A 25478-nucleotide genomic window follows, 5' to 3' on the forward strand; every position below is an offset into this window, starting at 1 on the left:
ATAAAGACGTGACATGTTTGAAAGGTAATTAGCATACTTTATTTTAAAGAGTCCTTAGCTCCACTTTAGAGAACAATATTCTGCCACTCATTGGGTGGATTACTTTGAAGGTATCTATTCTCCGATTAGCATAGATCTGGAGTTTACAAAAAATGACCATCCTCTAAGAATAACATCAACTCTTTTGCTGGTTTTAACACATGACAGTCTTAGTAGCCTTGAGATTGAGTAAGTGTGTAAAGGCTCCAGGCCCAGACGGGGGGCAACTGGACATGATCAGAAATATCATAAAGTTATGTGGTCCCTTACTTATAAATGTCCTCAAGACTATGGGCCGGTTTGGCCGCTGCAGGTTCGTGAGCAGACTCAATAATCATCCATATTTATAATAAGCATTTGCAATGCAATCGGTCTCACATTTGTGAAAGTGTGAGTTTTTGGCACAGTGAATGATTTTATTTATTATTTATGTTTATTTGTTTGTAGTGGAGTGGATGTGTTTGTAGTGGAATTGTGTGGTTTGATTTGGATTTGTTAGTTGTGAAATTGTGTTCGATACGTTTGTGTTCAGAATTGAGCAATCCTAGATGCCTGCAGTATACTGTAAATACTATCAAACCTTGATCCAATCATTTTAAAGCACTGCAACATGAGAGGGCAACAGTGCCAGGTGGGCACATCAACTCAAGAATGTGGGACCATTAAGAGAGGTAGGGACGATTAAAACCAGGCTTAAAGTGAATACTTTTCTGCATGTTTGTGAGACCTTTTCCTATTTACATGCAAATATGCAATTAACTCCACATTCTGTGTTCCATAAATAAGTAGGAGTACCTACTAGGTAGCATTTTCATATTTCAAAGGGTCCAAACTGCTGAAAGTAAATTTGAGGGGGAGGGGGAGGGGCAGACGAACTTTACAAATGCTTAGCATTTAACAGCTCGTTTGGGCAATACCAAAATTCACCATGTGATTTTGTGTTTTTCATTTTCACCCAAATGAATCTTTGTGTCTGAACATTATATCAATTTAATGTAGGAATTGTAACCCTTTTTTAAGAGTCTCTTCCAGGACTGAAATCCTACAGGTTTCTGCTATTGTAAACATAGTGACCAATTTACTTTTTTGAGAAGCCACTTAAGTGTCCACCGGCATAAACAAACAAACTAAACCCTAAACCAATGAGATAACTTAATGTACTGGAAATAAGGTTCGAGCCTCGGCAGGGATACTCAACGTCCTGTGATTCTGGACAAATCACTTAGTCTCCCCCTGCCTAACAAAAAAATAAATAATGTGTCCGTCTGTAACTGAACTGGTGCTCTTGCAGAGGCTGCTCCCAAAGGGGACTTGAGAGCCGGCGCCATAACTAGCGCCATGCCCCCCGACACAAACTGGTGGGGGCTGGGTTTTGGCGCGCAACGCAACCAGAAACCAAGGAAACGCCGTGCCCTCCCCTGCAGCGGCCAACGAAGGGGCGCTGGCCGCCCTGGCCAATGGAGGCCGAGGAGGGATACGAACCCCCCAATGGGTATGGGGCCCACCGGGCCTGGAAGACTAATAGGGGAGCATATAAGCACTGCTCCCCCAGGCAAGCTCCTATCTTATCGGAGCGGGGGAGCAGCACCAGCGTCGGAACCCACATTTTTGTCCCACCCACCCACACCAAAGGAACAGCAATGTCGCAGGGCTGAGGAACAGGCAAAGCGTGAAGAAGAACTACGCTGACATCGGTTGGTACGGAGGCACACCGGAGGGCGGTGTGCCAGAATAGGTCCACTCACCTTCAGATGCCTAAGGACAGGTGCGTAGGACCACTCACTCTGAGAAGCCTCACGGCTGGGAAGTCGCCCTACCAAAGACGAGGGTAGCAAACGGAGACGGCGCTCGCAGCCCAGTCCCCGCCGGTAGGCGGGGCACAACAAGAGTCAGACAAGGTAGCGAGGGGGCCTAACTCCGGGACAGAAGCTACTCCCTCCCCGCGCAAAGTGAGCGCAAAACCAACCCACCAAAGAAACCGGCCCAGAGGGGCCAAGAGACAATAACAAGGATGTTTGTCAGGACACAACATGCAAGAGATGCAAGTATATACATGTTTCCTTGTATTCCTAATAAAACTGCGGCCAACAAATGACCACTACAAGACAAACGTGTATGTTGGCTGTTTTATTTGCCCTGATCAGGAATACAGTGGGGGCAAATGCGGTGTACATGTGGGAGTGGGGCAGAGTGCGGGGGTTAATGTAAAGCACTCTGATACTTTCAGGTCGAGTTTGCGCTATATAAATCTCACCACATAAAAAAGGAGCGGACACTTTGAAACATGCCAGCAGTGCCTGACTGTGTATCTCCAAGAGAAAAGATGATGCAAACTGTCTGCCCACATGTATAGCCATCAAAAAGGAAAATAAAAACTTGCCTCGACCAGCACATGAGAATACCTTACACCAACAGAGCACTTTTCATGCCCATCTCACATTCTGCTTTTTAGCCGTGGCCCTGTCACTAGACACACCACACACATCAAACCTGCCCCCCCTCCCCCCCCCCCGCGTTTTTGTGCACTGAGAGCCATGCCTCCTGGCCGAAAAGAAAAATACATCAGCAGAGGAGAAAACAGCGGATGCATTCAAATGAAAGAAAAGTTTAAGGGCAAAGAAATGCTGCGACTATTCCAACGGGAGTACTAGAGCGGCAAATTTCACAGCACGTAAGGCTAACACATACAGGACATGAAGAGAATCCAAATTACTGAAAAATCAACTGCAATTCTTCCTTGATCCCAATCAATGTCGATTGACATGTGACAGCTACAACTGTCAATTACAGCACCCGTTTATTTACCATCTGCATCAACGCTGTACACTGATGAATTCAAAAAGAACAATTGATGGACAGAATGCAGAACAATGTCATATATTCACCCCAGTACAGAGTTCTGGGCCTAAATCCATCGTTTTTTTGCTCAGCATGCCATTCCAGTTTGTACCCAGCCATATGCAAATCAGTCTTGACCCTGCACCCAATGGGAACAGTCCAGCCCGAACTGCCAGGCCAGGTCCTTCCTGGACTGAAAACAAGCATCCAAGGACCGGTTTCGGTTATTCAGCCCTCATCAGCCAAGATAGCTTGACTCCAGTGGCATGGAGAGCATAGGACCCACGGTACTCTGATGAATTGGGGAAGATCACTACTGGTTTCGGTTTGTTTTTTGGGGTGCGCGGTGAACACAAGTGTACATTTTGGAAATATGCTGTTTGAAATTGCTGCAATTTACTCCAGCGCAAGCAATAAAGCTTAACCCTTAGTCAAGCTATTAACGTGAATGCTGAACTTCAGAGCGCGGGCTGCCTTTTCCAGCCGTGTGTTTGATGTTACCTCCAAAGCAAAAAGATGTAATGCACCGGGTTGTATGATGTTACAATGCGATCTTTTAGATCGCGGTACATCACAATGCAGGTTTTACAATGCACCCTACCACGACTTGCGCTGTAGGGTGCTGGACTTAGGAATGGTTAGATTTACTATTCCAACACCAGCCTACGTACAGTAGGGAAGGTGTTGGAATAGTAAATCTACTATTCCTTAGTCTAGAGCGCCCTCCAGAGCAAGTCGTGGTAACGACTTGAGTTTTAAAAGACGCGTGGTAATGGCAGCGCAGTGTTTTGACCGCAATGTCATGGATGTTCCCCAATGCACCGAGCGTGGCGACGGGAAGCCCCATGCTCTTAACCTACCAGCCTGCGATATGTGTTAAAATCTTGGCCGTGAGATGGAGAGGGAGCTGTGAAAGGGGGAGGGATGGGGGTTGGTTAGACAGAGTTTTTGTGTGGCGTGAAGGTGCTTCGTTTGTGCATGTGTTTGTATGTGGACATCTGCATGTATAATATTGTATAGATTGTGTCTGTACGTGTGTTATCACTTATGAAATTTGAACCTGGCAATAGTTCCCCACCCTGTGGTCCCTGACATTAGTGTGCGATATATTTGAGCACAAGGCGGAGGTAATTTTCTGTAAACAGCTAACATAACTGTGCCGCTGATAACGCAGAAACTGTTATTGGTGTCTTAAAGAGGGTCCAGCCTGAAAACTGGGACAGCCCTTTGCAACTCAGGGCTGCTTTGCCATAATAAGGAAAATAAGTAATACAACGGCGCCACCTGCTGCACACAACTGATATTACAAATTGAGAGCTTGCCAAGCAAAATTAAAAGTTAACCAGCAAGAGAGTGACTGTGGCGTAACCGCCACAGCTGCTGATTTCAGACCTGGGTAACTGGGGTTGAGTCTCGGCTACAGGGCCGGTCCTAGGCCTTCTGAGGCCCCGGGCGAAAGGGAAGATGCGAGGCCCCCCTAATTGCATATTGCGTCACGAGAAGTGACATCACAGAAAGCGACATCGCATATTATGCTGATGTATTAGATTTTTCACCATTTGATTCTTACTTTTTATTCCTCGTTATTCTATGGATTTGTACTTCATGCTCCTTTTTATATTTCTGTACCACGTTTTCTCTTTCTATTTCAATAAAGCTTCCTAAACAAACCACTGGAGCGAATGGATAGAACTAGAGAAACCATTTAATGCTATAACAGGAAGAGCCAGCAAACTAGGGGTCCAGGATGTAGACGCAGCGCACGGCGTTGGCTTCCTCGATTATACCCTGGACCTGCTTCAGGGATGCGTATGCATGTGTGTGTATAAACACACAATGCGTACTCATGCCAATAAAATGTCTTGGTTGGATAATGCACCTGCTACAGAGCAACTGAGGTTAAGTGACGTTCACCGATTTTGATCCTGGCAAGTTTACTTTGGGGTTAAAGTCTCACCTACTGGTCACAACATACTATACCCATAATAGTGCTCCTGGCGCTCATGTACTGGCTGCATGTAGGTACGCATGTGTGCAAACACCTACACACAATAAAAATGTTCAGTGCGGAGAGTGCTAACGCAAACATCTGTGTATCATGCATAACGCAAACATGCATGCCCAGTTAAAGCTTAGGAGTTGATATACGGCTCGCAGAGGTGTGCTCTGATAGCCAGAAACCGGTCCTAGGATGCTTGATTCCGGTCCAGAGAAGACATGGCTTGGCAGTTCGGGCTGGACTGTTCTCATGAGGCACAGGGTCAAGACTGATTTGCATATAGCCATGTCTGAACTGGGGTGGCTTGGTGAGCAAAATAACGATGAACTAAACCCAGATCTGTGACTGGGGGTGAATGTTTTGCCATTGTGCATCATTCCGTCCATCATCTTGTGTGTTTTGCTCTACCACACATAATACAGGTTACAGGTACAACCCCTGTAGGGTAACTAGCCTGGTTCGTGTTCCTGCTGCAGAGATCTGTGTGTAAACTTTCGGTCACATGTTCCGATACAAGTTAGAAAGCCCACCGCCATAAAACACTTGTTACAGTGATCTGTTTGTAACTACACACTACTCATCTGAATGCCAGCAGGACCACATCAGCCATTTTAACCTCTGAAAATAACCAAGAATAGTTCATTTGGACTGAGTAACAGCATTAGCTGATATAAATTGCTTGGTTGAGCTTTTATTATCTTATAAACAAAAGCAAATTTGTAACACCATTTCGTACCTAGCACTCTGCACTCCCTAGCACTCCATAGTCACTCTGCACTCCCTAGCACTCCCTAGTCACTCTGCACTCCCTCATCGCTCTGCACTCCCTCGTCACTCTGCACTCCCTCGCATTCCCTTGCACTCTGCACTCCCTTGCACTCTGCAGCACTGCCTTGCACTCTGCAGCACTGCCTTGCACTCTGCACTCCCTAGTCACTCTGCACTCCCTAGTCACTCTCCACCCCCTAGTCACTCTGCACTCCCTAGCACACCTTAGCACTCCCTAGCACTCCCTAGTCACTCTGCACTCCCTAGTCACTCTGCACTCCCTAGCACACCTTAGCACTCCCTGACACTCCCTAGTCACTTTGCGCTCCCTAGTCACTCTGCACTCCCTAGCACTACCTAGCCACTCTGCACTCCCTAGCACTCCCTTGCACTCTGCACTCCCTTGCACTCTGCACTCCCTAGCACTCCCTAGCCACTCTGCACTCCCTAGTCACTCTGCAGTCACTCTGCCCTCCCTAGCACTCCCTAGTCACTCTGCACTCCCTAGTCACTCTGCACTCCCCAGTACTCCCTAGTCACTCTGCACTCCCTAGTCACTCTCCACCCCCTAGTCACTCTGCACTCCCTAGCACACCTTAGCACTCCCTAGCACTCCCTAGTCACTCTGCACTCCCTAGTCACTCTGCACTCCCTAGCACACCTTAGCACTCCCTGACACTCCCTAGTCACTTTGCACTCCCTAGTCACTCTGCACTCCCTAGCACTACCTAGCCACTCTGCACTCCCTAGCACTCCCTTGCACTCTGCACTCCCTTGCACTCTGCACTCCCTAGCACTCCCTAGCCACTCTGCACTCCCTAGTCACTCTGCAGTCACTCTGCCCTCCCTAGCACTCCCTAGTCACTCTGCACTCCCTAGTCACTCTGCACTCCCCAGTACTCCCTAGTCACTCTGCACTACCTAGCACTCCCTAGCTCCCCCAAGCACTCTGCAGTCACTCTGCACTCCCTAGCACTCCCTAGTCACTCTGTACTCCCTAGCACTCCCTAGTTATCCTGTGAGTTTCAGCCCTTCCAATGAACAATGGACCAGGAAAGGCAGGGTGAGGGTAAAAAAAACAGAGCTTGCTATGACAAACACTTGGCAGAGGTGAATGTGTTCCAGAGGCATGCTTTGTACCTTCTCCAATCTACACAAAGTATCTTACGGTCTCCTACTTCCACAAAACCAGTCCTTACCACTCCTTTTTTTAGTTATATAGCATAGCCAAGCTAGCTTTGCCTTTAAGAGGTCAACATCAATAGTTATGGCACTTGTCACTGTTGGGGCTTTTTTTTGCTCAATCATGTGGTGTATTGTAAGAACTGCCTGATTTGCAATAAGCAGCTATTCCTGATCCACATTTTTAGGGCGATTCCTCTCTGGTTGTGAAAGACTTATTGTGGGATTACAAGGAGCATAGAAGGACTTGCAGCCCACCCATTAATTTCCATTGGTCAGCTTTACTATCACTCTTGTTTACTTGCTTCCGTTTGAATGGCTTGCCTTGCCCATCTTATGTCTATCACTCCCCTGGAACATATGCAATTTACTTTTACCCTTCCACTTCTACTTTTAGGGAATTGCTTTCTTTTTTTTTCTCAAGCCCTCCAAAAGAATGCATGTGTTTTCAAGCAGTCTCCCTAGTGTGCTTCTCTTCCCCTGTCATGCTCGATGTTGCTCTTTCAATCCCAACTGCTTCTCTCCCTCATCCTTTTGTGATGCACTCACAATTGTGCTCTTCTCCTCCCTTGTTGCTTTTCAGCCGTGTGCTTCTCTCCCCATCTCGCTGTTCCTCTCTCGCATGTTTGCTTTCCTCCTTCCCTTACCCATGCCCTCCCTGTTCCAACTTGGATTGCAAAATAAAAGTATTAAAAAAAATGTTCCTGAGTCATTTTGTAGGTGTGCAAATGCATGGTGCACCTACATTCAAAATGACGGAGCCGTCATAGGAATTTTATTATTAATATTCTTTAGCTATGCTGCACTGTAGAGCCGGGCTAAAAGCCATTGGCAATAACAAATAAGTCACAAAATGCAAGACCTGTTGGCTTTGCCATTAAATCGGTAATACCGAGCACGAATCTGGAGTGGATGGGATACTTAACGCACGGAGTAGGGAAACTTGAGGGCTTTGCGGAAAACCGTGGGACAGCGAGCAGATGCGAGCAGTAAAGTGTGTATGAACTTTGGGAGGGGGGAGGGGCAACTATTCAGAGACCATCTCCACATTCTGAAGTGAAGCCCTCACAAATAAAGGAACATTTTTTTCAAATTCATGGGGTAGAAAGAGGTTTAAGTCTCGCCCTATGAAACGTAAGCGCTTTGCCCGACCCGTATGGACTCCTTAAACCAGACATTTCTCTATAAATTAAAGCTTTTTGCTTGCCAGAATTTGTTGGCACACACACAAAAACAAAACACACGTTTCAGAATGCAAACGTTGATATCTACAACATAAACGTTTTGATGGTGGAGCTACTGGGTAAACAGTTCACCTTTGCTTAACACGACAAGATACCCCACCCTCTGGTCTCAAACATTCTGCTCAATTGAGATAAGAGACACTGCCCTACCAAGATTCGAAGTATACAAAAGACAGTTGATCTGGCTGCTCCCTCCTCCCCTCACCCACCTCCTCTTACCTGTGTCCGGCTGGTGCTCCAAAGAAACAAAGGGGCCTCCGTTGCCTGGAAACAAAATGCTGAAACAGAGCCTAGAATGGCCGGTACTTAACCGAGGCGCTGCCCCCCCCTGACTTTGAGAGCCAACATAATTGCTGGCCCAGCTGTTGTGCCGCCCCCCCATTCTGTTTGCACCTTCCCCCACCTGTAATGTGATCAGGAGAGGCAGGGGGCCCTGTAGTGAGCTGTGAACGTGTGACCTTTCACGGGGGCGCGATCAGGTGAGGCAGGGGGCCCTGTAGTGAGCTGTGAATGTGTGCCTTTCACGGGGGCGCGATCAGGTGAGGTAGGGGGCCCTGTAGGGAGCTGTGAATGTGTGCCTTACACGGGGGCGCGATCAGGTGAGGCAGGGGGCCCTGCAGTGAGCTGTGAACGTGTGACCTTTCACGGGGGCGCGAGGCCCCCTGTGCTTTGCCGAGCGCGAGGCCCTGGGCGGCTGCCCACACTGCCCATGCCTAGCGCCGGCCCTGCTCGGCTAGGTACAACTGTGCCTTTAAAAATAAAAACCGGAATGTAAATATATGAGGTCGATCGTCACTAAAACAATGGCAGGAATGTCGATCAAAAAATAAAAATCCAGCCTGAGCAGGTGGCAGCTGCGCAGTTGGGACTGTTGTGTCGGAGCCACCCGGCCCGCACACTACAATGTATCAGCGCGAATGGTTAAATAAAGGGGCGCATGACTGCTCGAGGTCCTGGCCCGTACGATAATACTGAGTGTTGTGTATCTTCTGTTTCTAGCCCCTACGTGCTGTAGGCCGCACCGCGTAGGGCCCAGTCCGCGACACCGCAACTCCACATTGGCGACGAGACGGGTCCGACCCTTGCCTCCAAAGTGTCCTGAAGGGATCGCAGCTCATCCCAGCCGCTTTGCCCCGGCACATCCACAGCCCAGAGGAGCGGCCGCTGTCAAGGCAGGACTGCGCTCGACTGGCGGAGCAGGCCCGGCGGCGTCTCGGCGAAACAACCTGTGTGGCAGCCACGTGGGAACTGCAGGAGGACTGGCCAGCCAACTACAGAATGCTGCAATCTGAAGAACACGGACCCTGCGGAGGAACCTGTCCCGCTGTGCCCCGAGGTTAGTGCAGCGTCTACACGAGCGTGGAGGCCAGGGTTGCTGCCACGTGACTCATCATCACTCGGCTCGCTCCAACCCGCGTCCTCGCCTGTCTCCTCACGCATGCAGGGGAATCAAGGAAAAGAACTCCAACAACCTGCCACGGTGCTCTGCAAAAGCAAATTAGAACACTGCCACACAGAACAGAGTGAACCCCTCCAGAGTGCTGCAAAACAAGCACTGGTAACAAAAAGAAAAAAGAAGGGAACCACAGCTAGAACATACAAGTTGGGCATACAAGCATTCTCCTGTTGCCACAAAGCGCAGTCCTGCAATCTCGGTCCATTAACAAGCAAACAAAACACAGGTGAAGGCTCAAGACAACAGGAAGCACTGGTCACTGGAGGCAACCACGCCGCATGCACTGACCAAAGAATATGAGCACCCCAGCCCAGGCAGGAGGCCCAGGCCCACAAGCGGCTTTACCGCAACCCCCGCAACAACCTCCACAACCATGTGGCCATGCAGCGGTATCCCCCCTTCCACCGTTCAGCGAGCTGGCGGACCCTGCCACAGCTGCGTCACGCCGCTGGAAATCATGGATTGGCCGGCTCGATCACAAGTTTACTGTGATGAGGAAAACAGATGTCACAGTAAAATAGTCACTGCTCATGTGCTGTGGCGGAGGAGAGCTATATGACCTGTTCGGAACACTCCAGAACACTGGGGCCAATTACAATTACAATGCAGCAGTAGCAGCACTAAACTGACACTTCGACCCTCAAATATCAGTCCTGATTTTGAGCGCTTCAAGCTCTGCCAGGCAAAGCAAGAAGAGTCAGAGTCCATCAACATACTTTATGCCCTACTATGGAAACTAGCTAGCTCGTGCACATTCCCTGACCAACTAGAGGAAATAAGAGCACAGATCATACAAGGATGCAGGTTTACTACGCCGCCTGATACTTAGACAACCGGGGATGTCGCTTGATAAAATACTAGTGCTGGCAAGGTCCCACAAACTGTCAAATGCAAGGGCGGATGAAATGGAGGCAGCTCTCAATCGACACCGATCTCCCGAGGGCCGACAAGACAGCCAGCGATTAAAGAAGAGAGGGTAGACGCTATTCAAAGACGCCAGATGGCCACATGGGCAACGGCGAAAACATCCACAAGAGGGGCCTGTGGTAACAGTGGCATGGAACACCCATACACTGGTCCATGTTTCGCAAAAGGTAAAACCTGCCCACAGTGCGGTAAACTAATTCACTTCTCCAAGGTATGCAGGAGTGGAAGAGCACGAACAAACACCCGGGACAATGAGGAGTGTCCACAGCTGTCAGACAGCTATCCTTAGATGACCCTCTGGAACAGGCAGACACCACCCCACCGGGCCCGGGCTACGGCTTAGGAATGGATGACGACGACATGTTTGTAGTGTCGTTTGTGAACCATGACAGCCCGCACCATAGACTCCCCCCATGTGCTCCATACTCATGGCTGGGTACACTGTCCAAGCTCTCATACACACGGGAGCTTCCGTTAATGTCATGGACAGTGCCCAGTATGCACGTCTCTCACCACCGCTGCCACTGTCACCCTCCAAAGTGAAAATCTACACATACAGAGGAAACAAACGGCTTCCCCTGAGAGGGGTAATTGAGATAGATGTGGCCAGCGAAGGGCACTGCATCCCCACAAGGTTTGATGTCACCGAAGGTAAGAGAGGCACCCTCCTCAGCGGCCACATGGCTGAGGACCTAGAACTGGCCTTCTTTGCAAACCAAGTCCTCGACCTACACGCCGACACCATCCTGTGGGAGTTCCTCATGCTGTTTGAAGGTCTTGGACCGCTCAAAGGAAAACAGTTCAAACTGCACATTGATTCGTCTGTCAAGCTGACTGCATTGAGACATCAAAGAGTGCCTTTCTATTTGTGCCTCCACGTCGAGGAAGAACTCCAGAAGCCGGAACAATTAGTGGTCATCGAAAAGTTCTACGGCCCTGCCCAATGGGTGTCTCCATTTGCACCCCCCCCCCCCCCCCCCCAAGCCAAAACAACCATGGGCAATCCGACTATGCATCGACATGCGCCTCTCCAACCAGGCTGTGAAAAGAGAGCGGCACCTAACGCCCACGATGGACCATATTGTGGCAGACCTAAATGGTTTTCCAAACTCGACTTGAACGCTGGTTACCATCAGCTGGAACTTGATCCGGAGAGTAGATACATAACAACCTTCTCCACGCATGTGGGGCTGCGGAGATACAGTAGGCTGAGCTTTGGGGTGTCGTCATCCGCGAAGTGTTTCAAAACCTCATCGGCAAAACACTCTCAGGACTACAAGGAGTCATCAACCTGAGCAACGACATTCTCGTATTCTCCAAGACCCCAGAGGACCAACACATGCATCTAAGGAACAAGCTACCACACCTTGCAGACAGTGGTTTGACTCCTCAGTGGGCAAAATGTTAATTTTATCAAGAATCAGTGGAGTTCTTCGGGTACATCTTCTCCCGCGAAGGGCTACAGGTCGACCCAAAAAAGGCAGCACCAATGCCCACATCGCCAACGAAGGTACGTAGCTTCCTGGGGATGGCCATGTACTGTGCCCGATTTATACCGAATTTGGCATCCCTTTTGGAATCCCTACGAGTTATCAAAAAAGAGTGGTGTGCAGTGGGACTGGACAGTCAAATGTGAGGCGTTGTTTAAAGTCATCAAGGGGCCCTCATGGACAAGACCGTAATGGCGTATTTTCATACCAATGGTTACATGAAAGTAGTTGTGGATGCCATCCCCTTTGGATTGGGAGCCGTCCTTCTTCAAGAGGGAACCAACAAGGAGTGGATTCCAGTTGCTTATGCCAGCAGAGCACTGATGGAGACTGAGGCATGGTATGCCCAGATAGGGAGAGCCCCTCGCCATTAAGTGGGCATGTCGCCACTTCCCCCTATACCTCTACAGACATGACTTTAGAGTGGTGACGGATCACAAACCGTTGATCCCTCTATTCATAGGAACGGCACTGTTGGCCCCACCGAGGATTGAAAAGTGGGCAGTGCAATTGCAGACATATAGCTTTGAAGTGGTGTTCCAACCAGGAGTTAACAATCCCGCGGATTTCTTGTCACGTCACCCAGTCGCAACGGAATCGTTGGCACCATCCACAAATGAGGAGAACACGGAAGAACTTGTGCGAATGATATCGCAAGAAGCATGCCCCAAAGCATTGACATTGGAGGAGATAGGAGTCGCAACCAGCCTGAATGAGAGTCTGAGCAAGGTGAAGGAGACGCTGGCCAACGGGAGTGGCAGCATTTCTTGGAAGGGGCCCGAGCATTGAGTGAGGAGGAACGCATGTCACGACAGCAACTTTGGAGGGCTCGCAGTGAGCTGAGCGAAGGACCCCATGGGATATTGTTAAGAGGCACCACCATGGTGGTCCTAAAGGATCTACAGCGGAGAATAGTTGATCTCGGACATGTAGGCCACCAAGGAAAAGCCAAAACTAAGGCCCGCCTCTGCAGCAAGGTATGGTTCCCTGTAATGGACTCCATGGTTGACTACACCATCCGCGCATGCAACTCATGTGCCATTCATTACCAGCAGTGATCCAACGCCTCACCCTATACTCTCGGAAGAGCCATGCCTGGACCCATGGTCAAAAGCCAGCATTGACTTTGGGTCATTCCCCGATGGGCACATCACCACTGTCCTAATAGACTCTTACTCGAAATTCCCCATGGTGGAATTTGTATCATCTACAGTGTTCCCACAAGTAAAGGCCACTCTAGATCGGACCTTTGCGATGATGGGTTCCCGGAGGAATTAAGGTCAGACAATGGGCCGCCCTTCCAAGGAAAGGACTTTCAAGATTATCTGATGTCCCATGCTGTCAGGCATCGCAAGATCACTCCACAGTAGCCACAGGCCAACGGGCGGTAGAGCGCTTTATGAGTACCCTGAACAGAGCGCTGAGGATAGGCGAGGAAAGAGATGAAGATGCAGAAGAGTGCCTACAGCGGTTCCTGAATGCATATCGCCAGACCCCTCACTGCACGACTCGGTACACACCATCCCACTTGCTGTTCCGGCGAGGTCATCGAGACAGCATACCCACAGACCCCACATGGCGTCCAGGTGAGCTTGACTGTGAAGCCTCAGAGGCCAGGAGAGTAACAACAAATGTGAAAGCAAACAGAGCGCGAAGAGCGCAAGTGATCAGCATCTGTTTGGGCGATCATGTAATCGTCAAGGATCAGCACCCCGGCTGGAAATTCCGTACACCCTACAAACCTGACATATGAGAAGTCACAGAGGTGCGAGGGACCATGATGTCCGCAAGGAGAGGTTCACTCTCGCTCTTAATGGGCCCCCACGAATGGGGGAAGGAGAGTACGACCAGAACGCAGTGGAAGAAAAAGCTAGGTCACCACCCCATGCCCCGAGGATGGCCGACGATTCACTCCAAACAGAAAGGGCAGGAAGACTGATCGCGTAGGACGACCCAATTTGCGTAAGACAGAGACCTTCATCTTCTTGTGATAGCCCCGCCAGCGCAGGGCCAAGTTCCAACTCCCGGAGCCAGATGTATGGTCTCCAGCCGAACCCGGCACCAAGCCAAAGGCTCAGAGACTTTGTGTGCTGTATGCCGTGAGAGGAATCACTGAGCGCAGGAGCTGTTCATAGCTAAAGAAAAGGAGAGATGGTGTGTCAGAGCCACCCGACCCACACTCTGCAATGTATCAGCATGCATTCACCCCGGAGGGCGGGCCCGCCCGAAGGGTTAAATAAAGGGGCGCATGACTGTTCGAGGTCTTGGCCCGTACAATAATACTGAGTGCTGGGTGTCTCTGTTTCTCGCCCCTACCTGCCATTGGCCTCATCGTGTAGCGCCCAGTCCGCGTTACCGCAACTCCACAGGGACCTCTGTGAACATAGAGGGAGAGTGGCAACGAGTGACAACAGCACCAAAAGCAAAACAAAATTAAATTAAATAAATAATAAATAACATGCGCAAAGAATGTTCAGAATGTGCATCAGCCGTGAAAAGGAAGCATTGGTTCATGATTTGGCCAGGAACCTTTCAGCTTGCCCAAAGTAAAGATAACATGCACGAGCAGAGGCAGGACAACAAAAAGAAGAGTGCTCTCCAAGTCCCATAAATTAACATGAAGAGTAACAGAACATGTAACAAGGGCGGTCCCTAATTAGATTTGAGAGTAATTTAGGAAAAAAACCTTTTGTTGGGTTGGCTCTAGTTTATAGAGCAAATTGTGAATATTTTTTTCATAACTCTGATTATTTGCATTCCATCACAAAAATGTATCCTAAAAATCTATTTTTGATTCATTGTGAAGAAAAGCGTACACAGAGGGAAGACTGTAAACTAATAAATGTCACTAATTCTGCATTACCTAACACGAAAGTTTGCATTTTTATTAATCAGTCATTATTATTGCCCAACATAGTTCTATGTTAACTCGTTTCATTTGAACACATTGCCCTTGCAGGGTGCCTTCCCTAAGATAGGTGTCTGGTCTAGAGATCTTCCTTTATGTCCGTATGATAGTACTGCACCAAAGCTATTTACATTATGTTTTATTGTAAAGTTTATAAAGAGGTTAGAGCATTCTCTCTCAGGCTAGTACTCAAGGAAAATTGCTTTAGCTATTGCCCTGCTATTGTTGCAAAGGTACAAACAATAGAGATATGTTCCACTGTCATTTTGTCTTTAAGGCACTCCACAATTTTTAGAAGGTTACATTTTTAAATGTACTATGTCAAGCATTGTAGTATGTGGTTATTTTACGTGTTATTTATTTTTTGCTGTTTTATGATCTTTTATGGTTTATTACAGAATAAATAATTCTAAAATCTACTTTGTATACAATGTAAATATATTTTTACTTTTTTTACAATTAATTTTTCAGCCTTGAGAAGGCCTTGGGTTAATTGGCCGGTAGTGCAAAACGTGTTGGCTGAACCATGTTAATGTTATTTTATTATGGAATGATTTGATGTTCTCAAGCCACAAAAAACAAGAATAAAGTAAGCATATCTGCTACCTTATAATCTGAGTTGTATATTACTGATTCTATCAACATATATAGAAGCACATATTATACATGTAAGATACCATATATCCCAGATATATCTAAGAGTGGCAAAGAGCGGCAGTGAATACAGACTTGGGGATTAAGTGGGTCCCAATCAGATATTAGGACTTATAAACAAGATATACAACTTTAAAATACAGATAATATTTTGAATGTTTACTTTCTCAGCAAAATAAGTAAAACATTTTAGTTAATGAATTTAAAAGTTAAATTTTTGTTGTCCGGGGGAGGAAGGATTTTTTAGGAGGAAAACATACCAACCCTTTAAATGATTTACAAAAAATAAATGGTGCTTTCTTCTTCATCTTTCAAATTAAGTTTAGATTGTTTTATTTTTAAGCATAATCCGCTGAAAATCATTTAAACTATCTTCTTTTTTTCCGGGTAAAAAACAGGGGTGACATTCTAAGCTTTTTCTAATTTTAAAATATAATCACTATAGTTTTAGTATCAGAAAAATAAGAGAAACTAAAACATATTTTAGGATTTGTGTACCTTTTTCAGGAGAAACATTTTATTTAAAAGTATTTTTGTCTATTGGTAGCACTGAGGTAAAATGATAAGACCTAAAATATTCTTAAGTAGCACAGATAGAGTTTTACCAGACAACACCAGACATTTCCAAGAAGATGGGTACAATTTGTGAGAAATTGTAAACATTAGCTGTAGTTTATGACTTTAACGCAAGAGAAAATCATAACTATGAGTTTGCCACTGTTTATAGAACTTCACAACTTGCTAAGCTGACATCCCTCTATAATTTGAAATCCTTGCGCTGCAAAACATTTGGGGCCAGATGTAGGTAGGCTTTTACCGGGTGGTAACGGCCGAATTCGGCCGTTACCACCCGGTAAAAGCAATTTGACATGTAGGTCCCTGTAATTTACAGACTCGGTAAATTTACCGATAGGTAAATTTACCGAGTATGTAAAATACCGAGTCGGTAACATCATGGATACCGGTAAATTGGTATGTAGGTGGGACTCTTCTGAGTCCCACAAGCAGTACAAAATCGGTATTTTACCATCAAATAATACTTGATGGTAAAATACCGTTTCAGGTGTGCATGCACATGTGTGCATGCACACCTATGCCGTATGACAGGCAGACCTGCCCTTAGGGCAGGTATGCCTGCCACATGGCACCCGAGCCTCTTTTGGGGGTGCCAGAGGGTGTCAAAGTGACACCCCCTGCACCCTTGTGGCTATCGGTATTTACCGATGTGGTAAATACCGACCGGTAAATGCCCGTTCATTCCTATGGGCAACAAAGCCCATAGGAATGCATGGGCATCAACTGGTCGGTATTTACCGCATCGGAAATTACCGACTGTTTCCGATTCGGTAATTGCACATCTGCAATTACCTACATCTCGGTATTTTTATTTTCCGACCTCTGAAATACCGAGTCGGTATGACTCGGTATTTAAGAGGTCGGAAAATAAAAATTACCTACATCTGGCCCTTGGTCACATTTTGGAAAGGTTTTTTTTTTTAAAGAATATACAGTAGCTGTTGGTTTGCAGTGGACTGTTCATAATATACATAGAAAACTATATTTGTTAATTGGGTGTTTAAAACTTTTTTTACTTGAAAATAAGTTGACATTTGTTAATAAAAGTGTTTCAATAACTGAGTTTCACTTTTTGTAGAATAAAGGAAGTGCTTGTTAGTGTGAAAAATGTAAGCAATGTTTTTCAGCCCATCGCAAACTTTGAAAACAATGTTGTAGATATAATTGCCATTTTTTTAAAATTGTGGTTCACTGGCAAATGGTTAAGAATTTCTTTTATAACTTTTACCAGTCATTCCGAGTTGTGTCAAATGGGTCAAAGAAGGGTGTTATCTTGCAGAGCTCCATCAGGCTCTACCCCTTCAAGCTGCAAACTAGGCACAGCTGTAAACCGTGATTCCCCCGGGTACTGGAGACTTTTGGGATGCAAAGATGGTGTAGGAACGTAGGATCCTTCTAGCATGGTTTTGCCTGGTATCATTGTGTTTTTGTCCAAGTCTGACTTGGATCCTGCTAATCAGGACGCCAGTCACTGTGCTTTCTTCCTAAATTGACCATAGGAAGTACTGTTGTACCTCCACAATTGGCTACTGGTGTGCCCTTGTAAGTCCCTAGTATATGGTACTAAGGTACCAGGGCATAGATATACCAGCAGGCTCCCATGGGCTGCAGCATATATTGTGCCTCCGATGGGAGTCCACTTAAACTGTGATTACAGGCCTGCCATTGCAGCCTGTATGAGTTGGCGCTAGCATCTCTCAATACAGATATGTTTCCTTGTATCTGGGGTCACTACACTTAAAACCTATAAGTCACCCCTAATAGCAGGCTCTTCAGTCCTGAGGGCAGGGTGCTTAGTTATAAGTGTGAGGCTGCCCCTACATGAGCAAGACACCCCTATATACCCTGGAGACGATTCTCCAGGCTTTATAAGTGAGGTCAGCCATTTTAATACATATATTCGACATCAGTCATTACAAGATGTCTAACTGTATAGTGGCTGCACCGATCCTGGTCATGTTTGGTACCAAACATGTTGGAATCATACCTCAACACCGGTTCCGGTATTGGAAGTATGATCCTATGTACTGGGGAGCTCCAGTGAGGTACCCCCCGTACTACTGGTAACAGCCTTTCAAGTTATGACAGCAAAGTAGTGCTGCTTCCGACTAGATACACAATTCTGCCCTCCTACTTCTGAGCCAAGCTCGAGCATTGGAAGGTAGATCAATAGGTTTTCTGTAGCAGGGAGGTTTGACCTCCTCCTACCCAGGACGTATTGTATTTGGCTGGGGTGGTGACACTTGCCAGCACCACCAGACTACTTTGAAGGGCACATTTGGTGCCCTCCTTTCCTACTCCAGTTTGAGCTAGTTCAGAGAACCCTTGGCTCCCGCTCTGGCATGAAACTGGACAAAGGACATCCTACCGTCTGTCCAGCCACTCCTTTGGGACCCCAGAGTTGGTTCAACCCTTTCCCGAGGATACTTACATGTTTACCTGTGGTTGGTTCCTTAGATTCGTCGTGGGACAAGACTCAAGCCTGAAACCACGTCACTATTCAACCGTCTGGGCACTTGGACTTCGCTGGACTTCACCTGGAACCGAGGCTACACCAAGGAAGACTCCTGCTTCTCTGGTCTCGCAATCCTGCAAACCTTCTTTGTCGTCTGTGTCTGTACTTCTTCCAGGATCTTACCCAGACCTGTGGGCATCAAGGACAACCAAAGTAATTTCTCTTGGAGTGAATGGGGCCGATTCACAGAACTAACTTAAGACAAAATCCTAAACTTACTACTTTTGGTATTCACAGAAGGCATTTAGTAGTAGTAACGTTAGGATTTTGTCTTAAGACAGACTTAAGACAAAATCCTAACTTAAGTCTGTCTTAAGTCTGTCTTAAGTCTGTCTTAGGTCTGTCTTAGGTCTGTCTTAGGTCTGTCTTAGGTCTGTCTTAGGTCTGTCTTAGGTCTGTCTTAGGTCTGTCTTAGGTCTGTCTTAGGTCTGTCTTAGGTCTGTCTTAGGTCTGTCTTAAGTTTGTCTTAAGTTTGTCTTAAGTCAAACTTAAGACAAAATCCTAACTTTACTACTACTAAATGCCTTCTGTGAATACCAAAAGTAGTAAGTTTAGGATTTTGTCTTAAGTTAGTTCTGTGAATCGGGCCCAAGGAGTCTGGCCCCTGCATCTGCAAGCACCGCAACAAAGCTGACTGGTGTGCAACTCCTGATGTCCCATGGACTTCGAAAGACTGTGTAACACAGGTCATGGTTCTGCACTTCCCTCGAGGCCTGTCCTCTCTGCAATTTTGAGGCGAGTATCCCTAGTCGGAACCGCTGGAACCGATCCCCTGTACACCACGTTGACTTGCTATTGACAAGGTTTGTTGGCTCTGCACCCTAGAGATCTTCAGGCTAAAAGAAGCTCCAGCATTTCTTCATGCCAAGTACAGCGTCCTCACCGCATCTTCTGCACCATGGACCCTCCTTCTTGATGAGCTGCTTAAGGTCCTCTTACGACTTCTGTGCCTTTGGCCTGTGGGTCCTCCTGAGGGTCTTCTCATGCTTCAGTGGGCTCCCCTGCTTGCTCGGGGTCTGCTCTGACTGTCCTGCTGTTGGTGAGTCCCTTGGACCTTGCTGGTCCCAATGTTGCTCCTTCTTCTTTCTCCACGCAAGTTGCGGCTACCTAGGCCTGTTGGTACTCCCACTGGACACCAACCCCCTTGTCACCGGCATCTGACATGGGGCAGCTCGTGCAGATCTCCTAGTCTTCCTTAGTGTCGCCTGGTCCTCACAGCTGCAGTGACAAGGTCACCGTCAACTCGTTTGAACCCTCCAACATTGGTGGGTATTGCTCTTCCTTGCCTCCGGGTCACTCCTGATTGGCATAGACTCTGTTCCCTCTGCTTGTAGGTTCTTCACTTCCAGAATCTACCCTTGGATTCCACCGGACTTCTTCTCTAGAGGCACTTTTCTCCAAGTCTTCCATTGTCGTCTACGGAGGTTTCTGATGTCAATTCAGCCCTAAGCACCTGGCTTCCCTGATGTAGGTAGCTTGGTCTCTGGGGCATCCATGGATGGGGTGGCTGTCCAACCTTGTGTCCTCCAAGGGAATTCTTTGGGGTCCTCTGGGAAGGGTCCGTCTTCTGCAAAACTGCAACCTATGACTTCTCCATTGATTTCCATTGGGCATGCGCTGTGTTTCCCACTCTGCCTGCAGCCTCCGTGGGGTTATTGGGTACTTACTTTGGGAGATTTCTTGTGTCCCCGGCTCCTCTGGGACTCGTGGTCTAAGTCCCTTCCTCCTTTGCAGTTTACATTCCACTTTATTAATATATGGCTTGGTCTCCCCCTGGATACCACTGTATTTTGTGCTTCTTACCATATTGCAATTGAAGTATTGTTGTATATTTGTGTTGATCTCTCTGGGTAGGAGATATACCAATGTGCTAGTGAGTGTTGTGTAATAAGTAGAAGTATTTTTGTATGAACAATATGTGGTTCTTTTTAGCTTAACCTGCACTACTTGATGAAACTGGTAAAAAACGAGGTTGCTTAACACTCCTCCAAGATAAGCCTGAAGACTGCTCTCCACAGCAACAGCTTTGAGAGTTTTCTATGGTTATCGAAGACCACTAAAGTCACCATAAGGGTTGCCTGGATTAATGCAATGTCCATCACTTAAATAAGTGTGCACCGTATACTAAGCTAGCCTCCTACAGATGGGCTGCACTTCATTTATGAAACATTAACTTATATCCCCCAGCATGTTTTCTATAACATCTTTACAGTCTCGGATGATTTCGTAGCTCACGTCACACAGACTCATGTCAATATAACTGTTCCATTTTTTGAATTTCCATATGCTCCCATATTATCGCCACTCTACTAGGGGTAAGTAATTCATGGGTTTTCCAGATTCGAATACTTTGTGTGTAATTGTGACAAGTACACCTATGACACAAGTGAAACCGTTTCTTGTTCTCTGATGACAGTGACTTTAACATTAGAGACCTAAGCCACATTAGGCCACAAACATACTGAGGGAATTCTGGATGTTCATGTTGCAAATCATTAGGCCATCCTGTCACATGAACTATTCAACCTATGTTTACATGACTTTCTATCATTGTTGTAAATGTGTTTTTCATTTGTTCTTAGGATCTAGATGTTCACCAACAGGAGCTGGATTTGTTAAATACAAGAAAAGAATCATTGGAAGCTGTAAGTATGACTCATGCAGTAAATGTAAATAACATATTTGTTATTTTGTATTTTTAGTTAGCGAATTAGTTGTCCTTATGACTTTATTAAAAGGAGTATGCACCCTATGATTCCCATCACAGAGGTAATCAAGGTACTCTACAACCTAATACCCTTCCAAAAGACATTGCTCTAAGGATTACAAAATCCATTAAATGACAGGTGAAAAACATTAGACTGCGGAAGATGTTAAACCTTGGGGAAGTATATAATGTCAATGGCAAAAATTCTATTTTCCTGTGGCTGTTTTGAAAATGCACTGTATTATTACTACCACAACCAATTTAATTTTGAAGTAATCCAAATATATGTGCTGAATAATCAAGGAGTTGCCTGGTTCCACCAGTGAGCAAACTAGAGATCATGCAACGCTTTGGAATACCAATGACTGTATTAACTAGGAGCATCTCAACACAGGCAGAAAAAGGTGTTTAAACATTGGAGATCCAGCTAAGGTTACTGAAAATATCATCTACCTGAAGAGGCCACAGGGGACTTTTTCTAAGATTCAAGTAGTTGCTGCTTCCACTATGCTACAGATTGTAGAACAGAGTATAGCAAGGATGTGTTCCCCACTGCCTCAGTTATCTCAAAAGAAGTGATGGTGTGCTCAATTATAGCATATAGGGTGTTCGAGATGAAGGAATCGAGGTATCCTGAGCCTGGTTGATGTAGTTCCCTACCAATGGGTTGTCTGTGTACACTTAATATAAAGGCAAAATGGACAAGAGAAAGAGAAAATCAAATAAATTAGAGTTCGGGACATCCAGAGCGGTCATTCCTCCTTAGAATGAAGTCACAGAGATTGCTTCTTCCCAGCCTCAGGTACAGCAGACTTACGGAACTGAAGACGTCTCGGTGTCCGCTTAAGACATCTCGGTGTCAGCTAAATATTCTAACTGAAGTGAAGACTGTTGGAGTCATGCTTTCAGTTAAACTGGATTTGATGCAGTTTCAGCTGAAGATGTTGATTGGCAGATTGACTGAAGGTGGAATGAAGATATTTTCAGCTGAAGACCCAATCAATTCCTTAGAAAGCAATTGGCTGATCTTCCCTTCTCTCTCATCCGATTTACAGACTCGAAGAACAACACAGAAGGAAGAGGAGAAGCAATATTTGATTCCTGGGAGTCTTGCAGAGTTCTGAATGGGGCCACATTAAACCTCACAGGAAGAGCATATCAGTCTTTGGGGCTGAAACTACTATACCAATATTTACCAAGGGGCTCAAATATCAATCCATAGACAGTATTGAGCGCGGTGCAACAAATGTCACTGAATTTATGCTGGGCAGTTATTAGATGCCTTTTTAAAGAGCCAGAAAGAAATTTGACTGGGTCAACATTGCGCTAAGACAGAGACATTTAAATTATGCCATTCACTAAATCAAGATCATTTTTCAACATAAGTCCCATTTGTTCCCTGACGCCAAAAAGGCCTAAGTATTTGTAGGAACTTATTTGGCGATTGCCTCGATTGGGAGCAGTCGGTCACTTCATCAGGAATGTGAAGTGGAATGAGGCATAAGTGAACTTTTCTGTTTTCACACTATTGTTTACTGTTTGGTGAAATTTTGATTTAATGCTGCCTGCTTGACTCTCCTTGCCGATGATCTGAAACACGAAGTGACGGTATGCAGAGCATTTTGCATTAGTCCTGTCTGTTAACGCACAATGTACTTTGTGATGTAGACCGGGGTGTCAGTTCATTTGTTTGATGTTTGGGATTGCAAAGCAGGAGGCAACTTACTACATGAAGCTATGTGGTCTGCAAAGCCTTGAGCAATAGTTGCTGTACTAATGGTGCATGGATTTTTTGCTTTTTTTGGCATGTACATAGACCCCAATTTCTTGAGGGTTTTGGAGGGCTGCCCTCCACCTGCACTTCATTCCTGCTTCCCAAAGGTTAGTCACATGGATCACTGATGTAGTCATATACTGTACAATTGACAGGCCATCTTCCATTTCTCCATCCCTATATTTGATAACATTGTGGGATAGAAGACCTGCACTGGCAATGGAACACCATGGAAGCCTTTTTTCCACTGAGATGCATAAGTGTTAGAAGCCTAAAAATGCAGGCATATTCTAAAACGAACTAGGGCCTTCTCCCTCAATAACCGCTGACATGGTGAATCTGTCAGCCTTATCTTCCCCTGCTATTCTTCCTTGCAGGATGATTCTGCATAACAATATTCTTCTTTTGATGATATTTGGAATGCTTCTGACTAAGAAGGCCTTGTAAAAAAATCCCTTTTACAAATGGATAGATGCACCTGAAGATTCTTCTATGAACCTTTCCCAAACTTCAGACAACATATTTTCTACCAAAACAAATCACCTGCGCCAAGTGGTGCTAGATGATTAGGGCTTTCATATTTTAAGTTTTTTGTTGTTGCAAATTATAGTGTTTTTATTTCATTGTTTTCCAATGTTTTCAAAAACTTTTAAAATCAATGGTAATTATTCTTTACTCTATTTCGCTCTGTAAAAAATCACAGGGCTGGTGAATTTCCAGTGATTATTAAAGATTTTTGCTTTTGTTTCCTTGTTTCCCTTGTTCATTCTTATTGTCAGTTCTATCTTCCTTCTATCCTGCTCCCAACTCCTTTCTTTGAACCCTTTCATTGAATTTGCTCTTTCAAGGGCAGATTCCTGCTTGCACACAGTAAGCACCTCATACATACTCCATGCACATTCCGTCACTTCCGGACAGAGCAAATATGCCTGTGCCAACCATATCCCCTATGGATGGATGAAGTGATGGATGAAGTGAAGACTCCACTGAAAGGAACAAGCAGCATTTTTAAATCAGGAAAGGTAGTAGGTAACTTTCCTGCTGAAGGCAATAGGTAAAAAGGGCTATTCCGCATCCTATTATCTGTTGCTGCCACCACTTCCAGTTCTTGTTGTAATGACAGACAGGGTGCACTTTTTATTTTAACATACTATTTATTCACATTTTGTATTGCAGTAACAGTGGCAAACAGTAATTCTGTAGTCTGGAAAAGTGCTTCATAGCCATGCATTTCTTGTTATTTCTAATCAAGATCCTATTAGATTTTTAAAGTAGTTATTGGGATGGATTACATGGTGCATATATTGTAACATGTAGTTTTAGTATTGATGTAATGTTATTTTTACATGCAACTTTTAGTTCAAACAGTGGATTATATGCTCAGTGCCCACATTGAAGATAACTACATATTCACTCACACTGGTGAAGTAGAAAAAGAAGAGTAACGTTAAAAATTATAAAGTAAACTAAAACAAAACCTCCAAGTTACCTTAATCGTAAATTGACATATCTGATGAACCTGTAGGTAAATGCATGTAAGTAGATCCTTATTGCAGTTATGAGTTAAACACTACTTATCATGCCATAACGTGAACTGAAGGGGCAGGGTTTCACCTTGTTAAGCTCACCCACTTTGATCAATAGTTCTTTCCACTAATCTGACACTGGGATTATCCTATGACCTTACATTTCTTCTTGGTTTTGGCTTCTGTCCATGTTTGAAGTTCCGGTTTCCATTTTTTTAATAGGGGGAGCTATTGTGGCTTTTCACTACAAGATGATCATACTTAATAGAGCAAGGTCTAAGAAACTGGAGGTGGCTCTTCTAGCCACTGGTCGGAGGAACTGTCCCGGTAGGCATATCTCAAGTTTATGTATATTCATGCATCCAGTGATTTGTGGCAGTGTTCAGGTTATGGCTAACCCGGATTCGGCTATGTCTGTAATTCCCAAAACATATGCCAGAAGCAATCCCTAGCTTTACAACATCTAGGGCAGCTCATTGTAGAGTTGGAGTATATCTTGTGTACTGTATTGAGAGCAAGGTATCCTCTATTATATAGGATATTATTATTATTTTATTTTTACATCAGACATTTTTCTCTTAAGTTGGTCTTTAGTATTCAGCAGGGCTCAATAAAGCCATGTAATTAAATGCCTATCCTTGTCCATTGTGTATATGGTTTGAATGTATTCTAGGGTGGGCGATTGGGAGTCTGTAATAGTCCGAGTTGTCCAAAGTGTATTGGTAAAGCCGTGGAGAGTTAGAATATGGCCTCTATTATGGCAAAATTATTTATGAGTTAAAGCAGGAATGTAAGTGGAACTCAGGGGATGGATGCCCACTCTATTGAGCCACACAGGAGGACATTTCCATCCCAATAGTGCTTCTCCAATAGGA

The 25478-nt window shown here is 45.7% G+C and overlaps 1 protein-coding gene across 1 annotated transcript in view; it reads left to right on the forward strand.

The window, feature by feature from the left end:
- The window catches only part of IFT74 (intraflagellar transport 74), a 496520-nt gene that overhangs the window by 271275 nt on the left and 199767 nt on the right, over positions 1-25478 (forward strand). The window contains exon 10 of the mRNA XM_086962124.1: positions 21179-21241. Coding sequence (XP_086818250.1) covers positions 21179-21241 — 63 coding nt within the window. The remainder of the gene's footprint in view (positions 1-21178; positions 21242-25478) is intronic.

Source organism: Lissotriton vulgaris, chromosome 3_1, assembly GCF_964263255.1.
Source record: "Lissotriton vulgaris chromosome 3_1, aLisVul1.2, whole genome shotgun sequence".
NCBI classification, from domain to species: Eukaryota; Metazoa; Chordata; class Amphibia; order Caudata; family Salamandridae; genus Lissotriton; species Lissotriton vulgaris.